The sequence below is a fragment of the Mus musculus genome, chromosome 8 (assembly GCF_000001635.26).
Source record: "Mus musculus strain C57BL/6J chromosome 8, GRCm38.p6 C57BL/6J".
NCBI lineage: Eukaryota > Metazoa > Chordata > Mammalia > Rodentia > Muridae > Mus > Mus musculus.
In genome coordinates this window covers 63324540-63339696 of record NC_000074.6, presented here as the reverse complement: position 1 = coordinate 63339696, position 15157 = coordinate 63324540, and the positions used below count along the sequence as shown (strand labels likewise).

At 34.8% G+C, this 15157-nt stretch overlaps 1 protein-coding gene across 6 annotated transcripts in view; it reads right to left on the bottom strand.

Moving 5' to 3' along the window:
• Positions 1-15157, bottom strand: part of Spock3 (sparc/osteonectin, cwcv and kazal-like domains proteoglycan 3) — a 406102-nt gene that overhangs the window by 17405 nt on the left and 373540 nt on the right. For all 6 annotated transcript variants that reach the window (XM_006509517.3, XM_006509516.2, NM_001252620.1 and 3 more), the window contains one exon: positions 10714-10833. In XM_006509517.3, the coding sequence (XP_006509580.1) occupies positions 10714-10833 (120 nt within the window). The remainder of the gene's footprint in view (positions 1-10713; positions 10834-15157) is intronic.

Below are 15157 nucleotides of genomic sequence, written 5' to 3'. Positions count from 1 at the left end.
TTTTTTCCCAACTTTATACAAGTTAGTCTTAGCCAGGAAGAAGACCATCAATTGAGAAAATGCTTTTATCAAATTACCTGTAGGCAAGTCTTTAAGATATTGTCTTGATTAATGATTTATGTAGGAGAGCACAACCTATCACGGACATGCTATCCTGGGCATGTTGTCCTGTATAAGACAACAAGCTGAAGATGTAGTGGCAAATGCCTTTCATCCTAGCACTTGGGGAGCAGAGGTAGGAAACTTTGGATGAGTTCCAGGCCAGCATTGTCTACAGAGTGAGTTCCACAACAGGTAGCGCTGTTATACAAAGAAATTCTGCTTCATAAAATCAAAGGGATACAAAAAAGGAAAAACAAAAAAGGAAATAAAAGGAACAGTTTAAGCAAGTCATGGGAGTAAGCTAGTGAGCAGCATCCCTCTATGGATCTGTGTCTGACTGCCTCCTTGAGTTTCTTCCTTAAGTTCATACCACAACTTCCCTCAATGGAGTGTGACTCCAGATACAAAAGTCAAACAAGTCTCCAAGTTGCTTTTGTCATAATGTTTATGCATAATGTTTGTTTGTCATAGCAACAGCAGAGTAAAATAAATGATCAAGTATGACATATAATTTATATATCAGTAAACCAAAAGATAATTCAAGAAAATAATAAAACATAGTTTATTAGCCCAAGAAAAGGCACCTTCAGGAAAAAAATAAAAAAAAAAAGAAGAAAAACTTTAAAATAAAATAAAAATGTACTACAATTAAACCATATAGATAATTAAATATAAACTATCTAAACATGTAAAAATCATTCCAAATTTTATTTAAAAAGGTAAAATTTTTCTGTATATTGCACCTAAAATAATAGCTTAAAGTTAAGAGGGTTTATGTAATGCATTAAATAAACATTAATAAAAATTAGCTAATGAATGTAGCCTAATGAATGCTACTCCATGAAAGGGAACCCGAGATGATGACAAAGGTTTAACAAGTAGGTCTGATGATTCTCACTGTGTAAAGTATCTGTAATGAATATTCCAAATGCCCGAAACAGCTTATAAAAGCATTGAGAATAGAGCAATTCACAGGAACAGCTGGGAATTTCAACATTCTTCTGTAAATAAAGGATAAAATAGTAGATATAAAATTGATGACCACACAGTCATCTGATAAAAAGTCAATTATCAACAAAATCACAACAATAGTGAAAATATAAAAAAAAAACAGATGCAGAATTACATAAGAATACAGGAAATATATTGTGCATTAAGCCTGTCATAAAAAGAAATTTAAGAAACATATTTGATATCTTAAAAGTAAAATCTAACAAAAACATAAACACAGATTAAGTGGTTCCAAATATAACAGATTAACAGAGTATGGAAAAAAGTTTTAGAATTATATCTCATACTAAATAAGTTGTGGCCATATTTGAATATATAAACACAAACATTTTCAAGAAAAGTGTACCAAATAATACAATTAGAGCTATTATTCGTTTTTACTTGTGTGTAAGTGCATTATTGTGGGTGGATATGCACAAGTGAATGTGGTTCCCATGTAGAGCAGAGTCATCTCCTCTCCCTGGAGGTGGGGTTTTATGGGGAGGGCTTGTGGACCTACCAATGTGGTACAAGTAGTCAAACATTGGTCTACTGTAAGAGTAGTATGTGCTCTTAAACACACCATCATCACAATCTTTTTGTAAGCAAGACTCTTACAAATATGAATAAGATACTCCAAAGTTTCCATGAATATGTACTTCCAAAGTAATGAAGGTTGAAACAGAATATGAAAGAATATGATATAGATTGAAGTAATGTGGTTGAATTACATACATATCATATACAACCACAACACAGTTGTGTCTATAGGCTTGAATTTCTAATTCTTGAACTTCAGTTGGTAGAACTTTCTTAAAATGATTAGTAGGAGTGGCATGGTTAGAGAAGCTGTGTCACTGATTTAAACTCTGGAGTTTCTAAAGTTCAGGCCAGACCCAGCGACCTTCTTGCTGCCTATTGCATCTAGGTCAGGATTTAGCTCTCAACTTCTTCTTTAGCACCAGACCTGCCTGTTGGCAACCACATTCCCCTCCAATATGACAATGCACTACCCTGCTAATTAAATGTTTTCTTCTATAAGTTGTTTTGGTTTTGGTTTCTAACAATAGAACACTAACTAATGCAACACTGTATAATGCATAAGTTCACGTATGCAAACAAGCAAACTATGAGAATGCACATATTATACAAAATTCTATGCAGTTAGCTTGTTGTAAACATCTGTTTTTACCCTATACTGAGTGAAGGCATGTTGTTATTAAATGTTATAAAAATTCTCTTCAAATAACTTAGCGCACAGTTAAAATACAGATAACCAAAACAAAAGGTGAATGTGTAATATTAAATATACTCTTTCTTCCTGTGATATATTGAAAATAATTTAGCATATTAGTATCTCAAAGCAAGTATCATAAAATAATTGTTGTTCATTGCCTTGCATCTAGTTTAAGGGAAATAATGGTGTACAGAATCATTTGATTTTACATTAAACCTCTAAAAATCATTATAATTTTTAATTATTTGATTTATTTTAAAATTATATATTTCTCTTTGTTTTAGCTACTAATTATTGAACATTTCAAGATACCTGATAGTCAAGTATTCCATATTTTTTTGAAGTTGTAGTTTGCCTTATCCATGTTTGCCATTGTGACAGGAGTAAGAAGAAATTTCAGAGTTGTTTTAGATTTTTATTCTCCTAGTTGCTAGAGATGATGAAAATTTTCAGGTATATTTTTAGCCATTTTCTTCAAACTAGGTTCATATTCTTGTTTAAAAGTAACATGAACACCATAAACTATTTTAATTAGGAAAAAGGGTTTCCTTTCTGGCTAAGAATACAAGATGATTGATGAAGTTGTATTCAGCCAATGATTAGAAAATCCAACTTCTTATGGATTTTCAACTTGCTAGTGTAAACAATAGTTCCCATTGTGTGATATGAGATCTTCCTAAGGATCCGAATCTACTTACATTTTACTGAGTTGCCAAGTCAACCAATGGAGTCACTTCCCAAGGAATAATGAAATGTGATAGCTTTATTGCATTAAATAAATTGCATAAATATTTATTTTATAATTATATATTAACACACATCAGCACTATTTCAAAATATTAAGTGTCATTTGATCAAAATTCCAATATCACTCCTTTAGGATAATACCTTAGTCGTGCTATAGTACATAATTAAATTTCATTATAGAGAAAGTTACAACATCATCCTAATAAAAGAAGAAACTGCCAGATGTCTCAATAATTAGAAACACCCAAATCAGCGATGCTCCGGTTGTTTTATTTTATTACTTGAAATGAGAAAAGAAAATTTATCTTCTAACTTTAGATGTTTGTTTTCAGTAGATGAAGTTCACTGTTATACCTAGAAGGCTCCTTTTTCATTAAAATGAGGCATTATTTTAATCCATCTGATTCTGAATTCAATCTTCCTCTCAATGTGAGGACAGCATGACACAAAGTGAGCAGTATCTTGGTAAGAAATTGGAATGTCTCGTGTGCCCTGGGGGTGGAAGTAATTCCATCATTTTCTCTCACTGTGAAGAACATTTGGTGGGTAAGAAGCAACATAAGACATCATCCAATTCAGAGTCAGACTGCTCATCTGAGGATTTTGCATAAGATGCTCATCTCTACCATGCTTTCTAAGATGATAAAATGGAAATTAATTCCATACTCCTTTCATAGTACTATGCAAACTCTATTAAATCATTTTGTAAAGATTCTCACCATAATTCTGCTATGGCTTCTTTTTTAATTTAAGAAATAAAAGCAAAATTAGGCATATAAATCAAACATATAATTTATGGAGGCCTCAAAAACTAATGTTACCCTGGTAATCATAACACAGTAAAGAATAAGAAACTCTTTCTAACAGCTGACTATTATAAAGTCTATGAAAGTGTTTTTAGCATTTACTTGCCTTTCTATGATTATTAATTTTCAGTGATTGTTCAGATATATTCAAACAATATATATTTATTGAGGCCTGCCCCCTAGCACAGCTGTAACCATTTAGTTCCATAACTACCAGCTATTTCATTTTGTTGCTGTAATATGCCTGCCAGACTTTGACACAGAAAAAATAACTTGGCTCAAAGCAAGGTCATGATGATCATATACCCTGCTCTGTTCTGTATGAGGTTTGTTAATCTTAAGAAATTCCACAAAGTTTAAATAGGACCAATCAAATTAAAGGTCAATATGAACTGCTATGTCTGAAATGGCTTGAGTCAGAGCGGACCACTGGGTAGAACTTCCTGCACCTGCGTATGAGTTATCATTGTTTATGCAGGTTTAGCCTTTATGAGCTGACAGAGAAATATGTTTGGGATCATAGGATCAGCCCAGAGTTATGAGCCCTGTTTGATCAGTCATAGGGTATGTGTTCAATAAACCATTCCAGTCTGTCTGGGAACAGAATTTGTGTGGTTTGTGGGTGACTCTTGGACTCCAACAATGTTCATGAAACCTTTTTTGCATATGAAATTTATAATAAAGATCTCTTAAAACTTTATCAATTTGCTCCAATTCTTTCTTTCCATTTTTAAGCATTATTTTATTTATATGAGTACGAAGTAGCTGTCTTCAGAAACAAGAGAAGAGGGCATCAGATCCCATTACAGATGGTTGTGAGCCACCATGTGGTTGCTTGGAATTGAACTCAGGACCTCTGAAAGAGCAGTCAGTACTCTTAACTGCTGAGCTATTTCTCCAGCCAGCTCCATTTCTTTAAAAAGCTATGATATTTTGTTGATTTAAACATGTATGGTGAAATAGTTATAATTGTCTAGGTTCAAAGTGTTTCTACATTGGCTTATAATCATTTATGTAAAGTGTTTGATAATATTTGGTTAACTAAACATCAGACTATTATTGTCTTAATGGAAAAATCTACTATTACTACCTGTTTCAAAGTCATGTCAAGAAAATAAGATGTGTAACACATGTAAAAGTTTCAAGAATGTTGATTGATATTGAGTGAATCTAGCAGTCACACAAACAACTTCTCCATTCTCCATGTAATGACAAGTCATATGCATATCCATGGGTCTCATCTTCACGTGTAAGGCCTAGGGCATGGCTTTGCTTCAGTTCTATTCCAGTTAGAGTTATGTCCTCCTGTTACTGGATACCATACAATGAATGAGTTAGTTATTTTTCTCTTGCTGTGTCAAAGTGTGTGCCTAAAGCAACGCGATGGGGAAAGGGGTGCATTTTAGCTTGTAGATTGATGGCATGGCCCATCAAAGCCTGAGTGCAAGCAAAGAAGCTCTTCTTTTTTTTTTTTTTCCTTTTACGTTTATGTTTCTTTATTCACAAGCAAATAAAGCTAACATTGCTAACCCTCGGGGAGCATGCATTAGTGTGCTAGTCTCCTTTCCATGGCACTAATTGTTTTTTTTTTTCCATTTTTTATTAGGTATTTAGCTCATTTACATTTCCAATGCTATATCAAAAGTCCCCCATACCCACCCACCCCCACGCCCCTACCCACCCACTCCCCCTTTTTGGCCCTGGCGTTCCCCTGTACTGGGGCATATAAAGTTTGCGTGTCCAATGGGCCTCTCTTTCCAGTGATGGCCGACTAGGCCATCTTTTGATACATATGCAGCTAGAGTCAAGAGCTCCGGGGTACTGGGTAGTTCATAATGTTGTTCCGCCTATAGGGTTGCAGAACCCTTTAGCTCCTTGGCTACTTTCTCTAGCTCCTCCATTGGGAGCCCTGTGATCCATCCATTAGCTGACTGTGAGCATCCACTTCTGTGTTTGCTAGGCCCCGGCATAGTCCCACAAGAAACAGCTACATCTGGGTCCTTTTGATAAAATCTTGCTAGTGTATGCAATGGTGTCAGCGTTTGGATGCTGATTATGGGGTGGATCCCTGGATATGGCAGTCTCTACATGGTCCATCCTTTCATCTCAGCTCCAAACTTTGTCTCTGTAACTCTTTCCATGGGTGTTTTGTTCCCAATTCTAAGGAGGGGCATAGTGTCCACACTTCAGTCTTCATTCTTCTTGAGTTTCATGTGTTTAGCAAATTGTATCTTATACAAAGAAGCTCTTCTAACTCTGGTAGCATTGCCATTGTAACTTATCTTCTCCCGTTGAAATTGTTGTCTCTGAGGCTTAGTGCTTCGATCTGCTAACAGCCTCTCTCTGGTCTTGTCCCTTCACCATTCTAACTATTTTCCTGGGCCCTGGGAATTGCAACTTTCTGGTACTTTCAGTGAAGCACAGGTGTTACCTCCATAGAATGGTCACTCATGGGCCTTGGAACTCAACTTCTGACTTCAGCTCTCTGGAGCATCAGTGTTGGGCTACACTATGACATAACTCTTTAAATTTATATATCTGTAACAATCAGCACAGTGTTAATAATATATCCAAGTTCTGCTGACAGCTCAATATGTAGCCTGATTTCAAGGTCATTGGAACTTGGAAAAGGTCCTCTAAAAAAAACCATTTCCCTGTGTGGGTTATTTTCAAGAAGAAATCTTGTTCATCAACATTATCAGTTCAGACTCTGGACTTTAAAATGAATATACCTTTTCACCAGTTGGAGCCTTTGATGATTTTTTTCCCTAGGTTATCTTTCCCAAGAAGTCAGTGAGAAACACCAGGTTTAGTTTCAGTGATACTGATCTCATCAGCAGGTACAACTGGTATCTCTGCACTCATCTTCTCTGCAATTTTAAACTTACTCATGCCCTTTTCCAAATTAGATAGTACATTTTCAATGTGTGTCCATCCTCTTTCTTCATGGACATAAAAGTTGTGAGCCATTACCATGCTGTGCCCTGGTTGTTCTGTTAGCTTGACATTGCCTCTATTGAAAAACATAGTGCATCATTTAAAAATTCTAACCATACAAAGTTTCATGATGTGGTCAGAATGTACCATATGCTTTGACATAATGCAACTTGAACAGTGTCTAGCTGAGGCAGACAAGTCTGAAAGGAAAAATTATAAATAATACAACAAATACCATTTTTATTTATTCTTCTGTCTTTGTTTAGTCAGTAAGCCACATATTTCAGCTCTTTCCTTCATAGTTGCAACACAATTTGTGTTAAGATAGTTAATATTAACAAGAAAATATATACATTGAAAGTTATACCTAAGAGAAATGAATAGAAACTTTAACTAAAAAGGACTAAGCAGGGTGAGAGGGGATGGAATAGGTGGTTTCTGAGGGGGAGTGGAAACTGGGAAAGGGGATAACATTTGAAATGTAAATGAAGAAAATATCCAATAAAAAAGAAAAAATAGAAATAGAAAAAAGGAAAAGTATGAATTTCATCAATTTGTTATTTTAAGTCCTATCTAGTAATATCTACTTGCATTCTCCGAACTGCAATACCAAAAGGAACTTCATTGAAATCAATATAAACCAGCAGTGTTAACAAAAACTAAAGCTAGGTCAGCGTCTTCCTCTTCCAGATTGTGCTTTCTGTTATCGTGCATATTAAACATAAAGTGGTCTATTTGATGTAGAAAGTGTCTATTTTCCCACAAATACAGCCAGCTTCTCCACCTTGTTCAACTTTAAGCCATGGACATGATTTCCTTGGGAAAAAATGAGCATTGTAATCTATCAACATATAAAGATAGGTGTGCACAGGGATTTCTCTTCCATGTTTGATAATGAAATAATTTTTGTACACATTTTATCTATATATTAGTTAGTTTTAATATGAAGATGATATTAAGTAAGATAAAAATATCTTAGAGAAACCTTTATTACAAATAAGTACATACATAAATTATGTTAAATGACATATGTATATAAATTACATCTTCCAATTTTTTAAAAAAATGAAAATAAAATTATAGTTTTCAAATATTCATATGAATCACAACTCAAAGATTTTTGGATTTCAGTTTCTATAATTTAAATCAGTGTTGGCAGAAAAGACTAGTTTAATGTTATTTAATTAAAAGCAGTTATAGGCTTAGAATGAACAGCATACATTGCTAAGAATATGTTGTGACTCACTTGAGAGTTTTTTAGAAAGAATATTTAAAAACACTGATCAAGTTCATCAAAATTAAATTTCCTTGATGTTTATATTATAATTGTTATCAAAATGAATGATAAAATTTGTTCCATAGATTTATTAAGCTAACATCAAATAATTTCTAAGATCCTTATTAAGTTTAAATCATATTCTTATAATAGCTAGCCAATTATCAGCTATTTTTTTAATTGACAAAATACAAAAGCATGCATTTAAATGTATGTCTTATACCTCTTTTTATGGCCTAAAGAAATGTGCATCCTTGCCTCTGTGAATAAATATGTTTATTTCACCACATTAAAAAGATGTACTACAGTGAAACATATGGCTATAAAAAGTATAAAATGTATATTCGTAAAATCTACTGAAGTTGCTGATGCCTAATACTTTATAATTATCCACTTCACATGTTTCTCTATAAAATAAAAATATACTGAAATTAAAATTTTATGTGAGTATGACTCTTCCAAAAATTATTTGTATATGAGATATTAAAGACATTATTTTCTTAAAGAAATAATCTTTCCCAAAATAGAATCACATATTACTAAAAAAAAAATACTATGAAAAATTAAAATTCAGAAAGTGTTAGAAAAGATTAGTAGGATTAATAGGATTAAGGATTCATATACAATATATATTTTAAAAACAGAATGAAATGTTATCTTGCTAGAACACTTAAATTTTTCTTTCTATTGACATGACAAAGTATTCTTGAGATTTTTTCCCCTATTCAAAAGATATTATAAATTAATTTTTTAAAATTTTCTCCATAAAATATCTAAAAGACCATAGAATGTTGCAGAATATTTTCTAGACTTTGGTAATGTTCTTGTTAATTATTAAAAATATCTTAATACCTGAATTCTGCTCATTGTCGTATTAAATATATAAATCAAACCAAACTCTTTGTGTTTTAAATTTCTAACTGTGTGTAGTTTACCATAGTATAATTTTTAAAAAGTATCAATATGCAATGGTATGGAAGGACTTTCCATAAGTTAGACATTTTATTTGGGATAGGGAATAAATGTATCTAGTTGTTATTACTACAAAATAAATTCACACTGAAAGACAGAAAACCACATACACTGCCCCAAATTGTATATTACATTCAAAGACACACACCAAAACTCTCTGATTGTGTTGCTAAATACTGTCATTTTTTTTCCTGAAATTCACAAGAAGAAAAATATACGTTTGTACTGTGAAAAATCTATTTCTATGGGTGACTTTAATTTTTCACATTTATTAAATCATCTTAGAAGGTAAGATTCATAAATGCACAAGCTTGGAACTATGGAAAAAAGACTTAATTAAAGGAAAGTAAGAAAAATATTTCAGAAAAAAATATTCTGTATAACTATTACAGACAACTGTGTGATGTTGCTGTCATCTTGATAGAAACTGCATATTGATGGTTCTAAGTAGAATAGTGCCTGGCAAATACGGAAGTGGATGCTTACAGTCATCCATTAGATGGAGCACAGGGTCCCCAATGAAGGAGCTGGAGAAGGTACACAAGGAGCTGAAGGGGTTTGCAGCTACCTAGGAGGAACAACAATATGAACTACCAGTAACTCCAGAGCTCCCTGGGACTAAACCACCAATCAAAGAAAAAACACAGGGATTCATGTCTCTAACTGCATAGGTAGCAGAGGATGGCCTAGTCAGTCATCAATGGGAGGAGAGGCCCTTGGTCCTGTGAAGGTTCTATGCCCCAGTATAGGGGAATGCCAGGGCCAGGATGCAGTGGGAAGCAGAGGGAGCAGGGAGAGGATAGGGAATTTTCAGAGGGGAAACTTGGAAAGGGGATAGTTTTTGAAATGTAAATAAAGAAAATATCTAATAAAATGCATATTTAAGAAGGAAAGAAAGAAAGAAAGAAAGAAAGAAAGAAAGAAAGAAAGAAAGAAAGAAAGAAAAACAAGTTTTCACTTCCCAAACAAGGTTGTTTGACTCACCTGAATTGGATATGCTTGGTCACATATATTGGGAAGTATATAAATAAGTAGGAAATATGTCAACATGTATGCTTGTCCCTGATGGGTTTAACCTCTATAAGCCTCTATAAACTGTGATTCATTTGATTTATCATCGTTTTCTGGAAACCATGGAATGGGACTGGCCAGAGTTCATCATCCTGGCCAGTATTTAATTATAGCTTACTGTAATCTGACTCAAAAATTGTGATATTAGTCTTCTGCTCAATGGGTGGGATGAACAACAGGTGCAGATGATAAATCCCATGCTAGCCAAGCTATCTATGTGAAACTGACTTTTAAGAAACTTATTTGTCCATTTCACACAGGACAAAATTATACTTATCATCAACATCCCATTGAGTCTCCTTATGATTTCTATGTAGCATGTAATACAAAACTGTTATGTATTGATGACATCATTGGTAATTCCTTTCTTTTGTTCCTTCTTGCTTTCTTCAATTTTAAACAGCATCCTGCTAAGTAGCCCACGGGGACTTGAACTCACAAGGTAAAAGATAAATGTTGACAAGCGTGTTTATTCTGAGAGGTTTACTAGATCTAGGTCACCGTCTTCCAGATTTATTTATTATTTATTTATTTATTATTATTTATTCCAACTTTATTCAATTTTAAAATCTTACTGCTTCTCTCAGGCCTCAGCAATGCTTTTGTCTTCTTGTTCTGGCTTCCACTCTCATGAAGGGCCTTGAACCAGTCTCGCAGTCTGTTTGCCACTTCTCTGAATTCCAGGTCACTGCAGGCTAAAGACAGAGAAATAACATAGGTGTTTAATTACATTAAAATTTAGCAGGACGTCTGATGGTTTCCTCTGGAAAGACTTCACTTCCCAGTTTTCCTTGTAGACTAGAAAAGTTGTTTCTGCCTCCATAGGGGGCTGTATTTCATCTTTCTTTGTAGTTATTCTTGCTATTAACATTCTTGGGTGAAAAAAATGCTTCCTCACTATAAAGAAGCATGGTTCCTCCTAAAGTCTGACTGAGGTTCCCTTTTTTTCCACCTTCTATCTCTCTAAAGCTACCTATTAATTCATCTATCATATAGTGCTGAATCCCAGAAAAGCATCAGGAACCCTGGTCCCTGTCAGGCAGCTCTAAGATGTTAGTGTAGGAGCAATGACCTTGCAGGGTCACCAGTTTCTCTCAGGATACATTTTTTTTTCACATTGTGTCTGACCTTTTCTGTCACCTTACTCACTTACCCTGACAGTCTCATCTAGGTCAGAAGCCAGGCTGCATTCACAGTAATGCAACAGTTAAATACCCAACAGAGTTGATCTAGAGCTAATAAAGAGGAACCCAACCTAGCTACAACTGGGAGCTCACTGGAGCTTTATTCTGCAAAGCCTGCTCAATTGAGAGCACTAGAGAGCATCACTGGATACGATACCATTCATTTGCCTGAAATCTCTGAGAATCTTCCATGAGCCCTGCAGTTCTTTAGCCCTGGAATTGTCTCAGGAAGTTTGAGATTCCCTTTATTAACTGGTGTGTTTGGTCATTTCAAGACTTAGATGATGCTCTAAACAGCTGGTCAAAAATTCCAAGAGCTTTAGCCAAAAACTATGAGAACCATTTACTGGCCTGGCAGTCTTAAGTCTGGAGTACATTATGACTCAATTCAAATGGGCATTGCTGCTCACACTTGCCACTTTCAATTTTGATTATCTAACCAGGTGTAAATAACTCCATAAGATAGAAGAGCACTGTCCTCTGAGGCTTCCTCCCCAATAAAATGCACAGTTCACTTATTCTTTGTCAAGGCTTTGACTTAGAACCATTTCCAGGGCCAGATTGCCTCTTGGTTCTTCTGGGCCTCCAAACTTGTATCTTTACAATTACTCCTGAATATTTTTATTGACTATTTGGGAATTTCACATAATGCATCCTGATCACAGTTACTTCCCAGTCCTCCCAGATCTGCTCTCCCCAGCCTTGTATCCTACTCTGTCTCCCCTAAAAGAGATTAAAAAACAGAACAAAAACCAACAAACAAAATCAAGCCAAATTTGTGCTGTCCATGTAGTGACTGGAACATGGTCAAACTCTAGGTAGCCAGCCTGTTAAAGAAAAGTGAGTCCTTTCCCAGCCCTATGACTGTCAGGAGCTACTTGGAAAAGCAACACTCCAATATCCTTATCACAATTTTAAAAAGTTCTCTTTAATGGTTTTTCTACCTAGTTTGTTCCTTTTCTGGAGCAGTGCATGTAGGGGTTGTCACAGCTTACTACATCTCTCTCAATTGAGTCTGCTGCCACTGATACCACTGTAAACAACTTTTACCTTCTATAGTCTCCATGGTCTTCCACACGGTATCTGGTAACAACATGGGCCATGTACATCTATTTGACCTATGGTATTAGCATGTGCCATAGACTTCTGCATGGTCTCTAGTAGCAGTATAGGCAAGGGACAGCAACACATTCCCTAGAGGCAGCCTGGGCCATGGGCATCATCATGGATTCAGTGGACAGCACAGATAATGGACATACTCATAGCTTTCAATTGTAGCATGGGCCATGGACGTCAACTTAGTTCACAACTACAAAAGGACCATGGGCCCATACATGGTCTTCAGTGGCAACACAAACCAGGGATATTCACATGGTCCCCAGGGAACAGCATGACCCACATATATCAATAATACTGGAAACAGCAGCACAGACCACCAATGTCCACACGGCCTTCAGTGGTAACATGGATGGCAATTGATATCTACACAGACCACAGCTATATCAGGACCATAGAATTGCCTTCAAGAGTGACATGGGCCATGGATACTGCAGCAGAATCACAGAACCAGACATGATCCTCTAAGGCATCACCAGCTAAAGATATCAATCAACATGGCCTCCAGCAGTAGCTCAGGCCATGGGCATGGTTCAGCCTCTCTTCAGCATGTGTGTACCACTCTGTTCCTCCATTCTCCTGACCCCTCAATCACAAATCCACTCAATGTGATGGCATTAGAGACTGCAGTATATCACTAAGTATGTTTTTATCCCCCCAATGAAGGAACTAGAGAAAGTACCCAAGGAGCTGAAGGAGTTTGCAGTCCCATAGGAGGAACATTATTCAGTATATATATACTCATTGCCACAATTCGTTGGTCCAGCTCATCTCTGAAGCAACATAAGGGACAATAACTGAGATTACTCCAATCACATCCATGGATAATATTGAAATATTGTTTCATGCTGTTCTACTGGAGTTTTAATTTGACCATTCTGCTCTAATCCAAGAATGCTTATTTAAAAGTGTCCTCCAATGTCTCATCTCAGGCTGGCCTCCTGAGTCTGTGACAGGGAAGAGAACAAAACATTAAACAGTCCAAGAAAAGATATTATGTGCTTAAAAACTGCTAAAATGTAAACTATGCCCAAAGGAGATTACTGTTGTGTATCTCTTGTCCTTTTCTTAAGTTTGTTAAATTCTTTAATTATACTCCACCCCTTTTGTTGTTTTGTTTACTATCTTTAAAAATGACTAAGTGTAATCAGAGAGGTTGAATTCACTGTATATTCCCCACTCTAATTTGCTTAATACTTTTTATCTCAAATCTGTAAGTAATATTTAAAAGGTTATAAAAGACCAAACAGTAAACATCAGCTTAAAATCTGTAACAATAAAGGGTTACTAGTTCACAGGCTCTGTACAGATAAGCTTAGTCTGCTATTACATGACATGTATCTAACTTGGATTCAGCACATGTTTAGGAAAAGGGTATGTGCCTAATGGGCTCGGCTTGGCTTGCTGCCATCTTGAATGGTGATCTCATTAGGATAGAAGCATTTCATGGGACTTTAGTGCCATTTTGGTTAAGATGATCATGTAGTGTCCCTCTAGTGATGATTGCATTGCTTATTTTACAGGAAGGAAAAAAGACCAGGCTTCTAACAATTGGATCATACAAAAACAAACAAAAATATTTTGCTAACTTTAATAAGGTTTAGCAATTTGGTAAAAGTTCATTATAAAAACTTTTTCTATCCTTGTTAAGATTTAGCTATTTGGTGAAACTTAGTCATATAAAAACTGTAATATTTTTACTATCTTGGTTAAGTTTTAGATATTTGGAGAAACTCAGTCATATATAAAAAAAAGATTATACTAAATGTCTTTCTATGAACTGTATTTATAGTTTACACATTATTTTGATACTAAACAATCATTAATTCAAGAATTACATTTTTAAAGCTCCAACTTAGAAGGAATAAAATTATAAAACTGTAATCTTATAAAATAATTATTACTAATTATAAATTATTAAAGACAATTAAGATATACAAGTTAATGGTCAGTCATGCTCAGTAAAAATGAAATTTACAGGGACAATCCTTGAGAAATAGACAAATTTTTATCTCATACATAGTTTTCTGTTATCTCATATCATATAGTATTCTGCATATGTTTTCAAAATTAAGCTTATAAAAAATTAAACAAAATAAAATAAAGCAAATAAAAAATTTTAAAAATTAAGCAAATAAAGCAAAACAAGTTTAATGTAAAATTAAATATCATTAATACAAACTAATATCAGGCATATTTTAATAATTGATTATAAAAATTGTACTTTAGTACAATGGGTCAAATTATAATCCTCTTGCTTGGTAGAAACCCTTCTAGGCACCAGCAGGTCCTTTGGATGGAGCACCATCCTACCATATTAAGTTTTATTCTGGCCTCATTGCAGGAAAAGGATACATGGGAAATAAGACCTGTCAGAAGTCTGCTGCTTCTGCTGCTGCTTGCATAGGTCTGAATAGAAAACTAAAAATTAAAATTAAAATTAAAAAATAATATAAATACCCCTCCTTATCTGAGGATGAATTACTCCTCATGTCTCATATGGCAGGGGAATGAATTCTCATGCAAAATGGAGATCCTAAATCCTGAAGGTCTCAAACAGAGAAGAAAATAGCAATTACTCTGCCTTCAATGTCTATTGAACATCATGAAAATACTGTCAATACGGGACGCTTGTGTCTAAGCCCATCACACAACTGGTATGAACTTGGAACTGCATCCAAGTTCAACTGGACATTGCCTTTACCACATTCCACCCTTG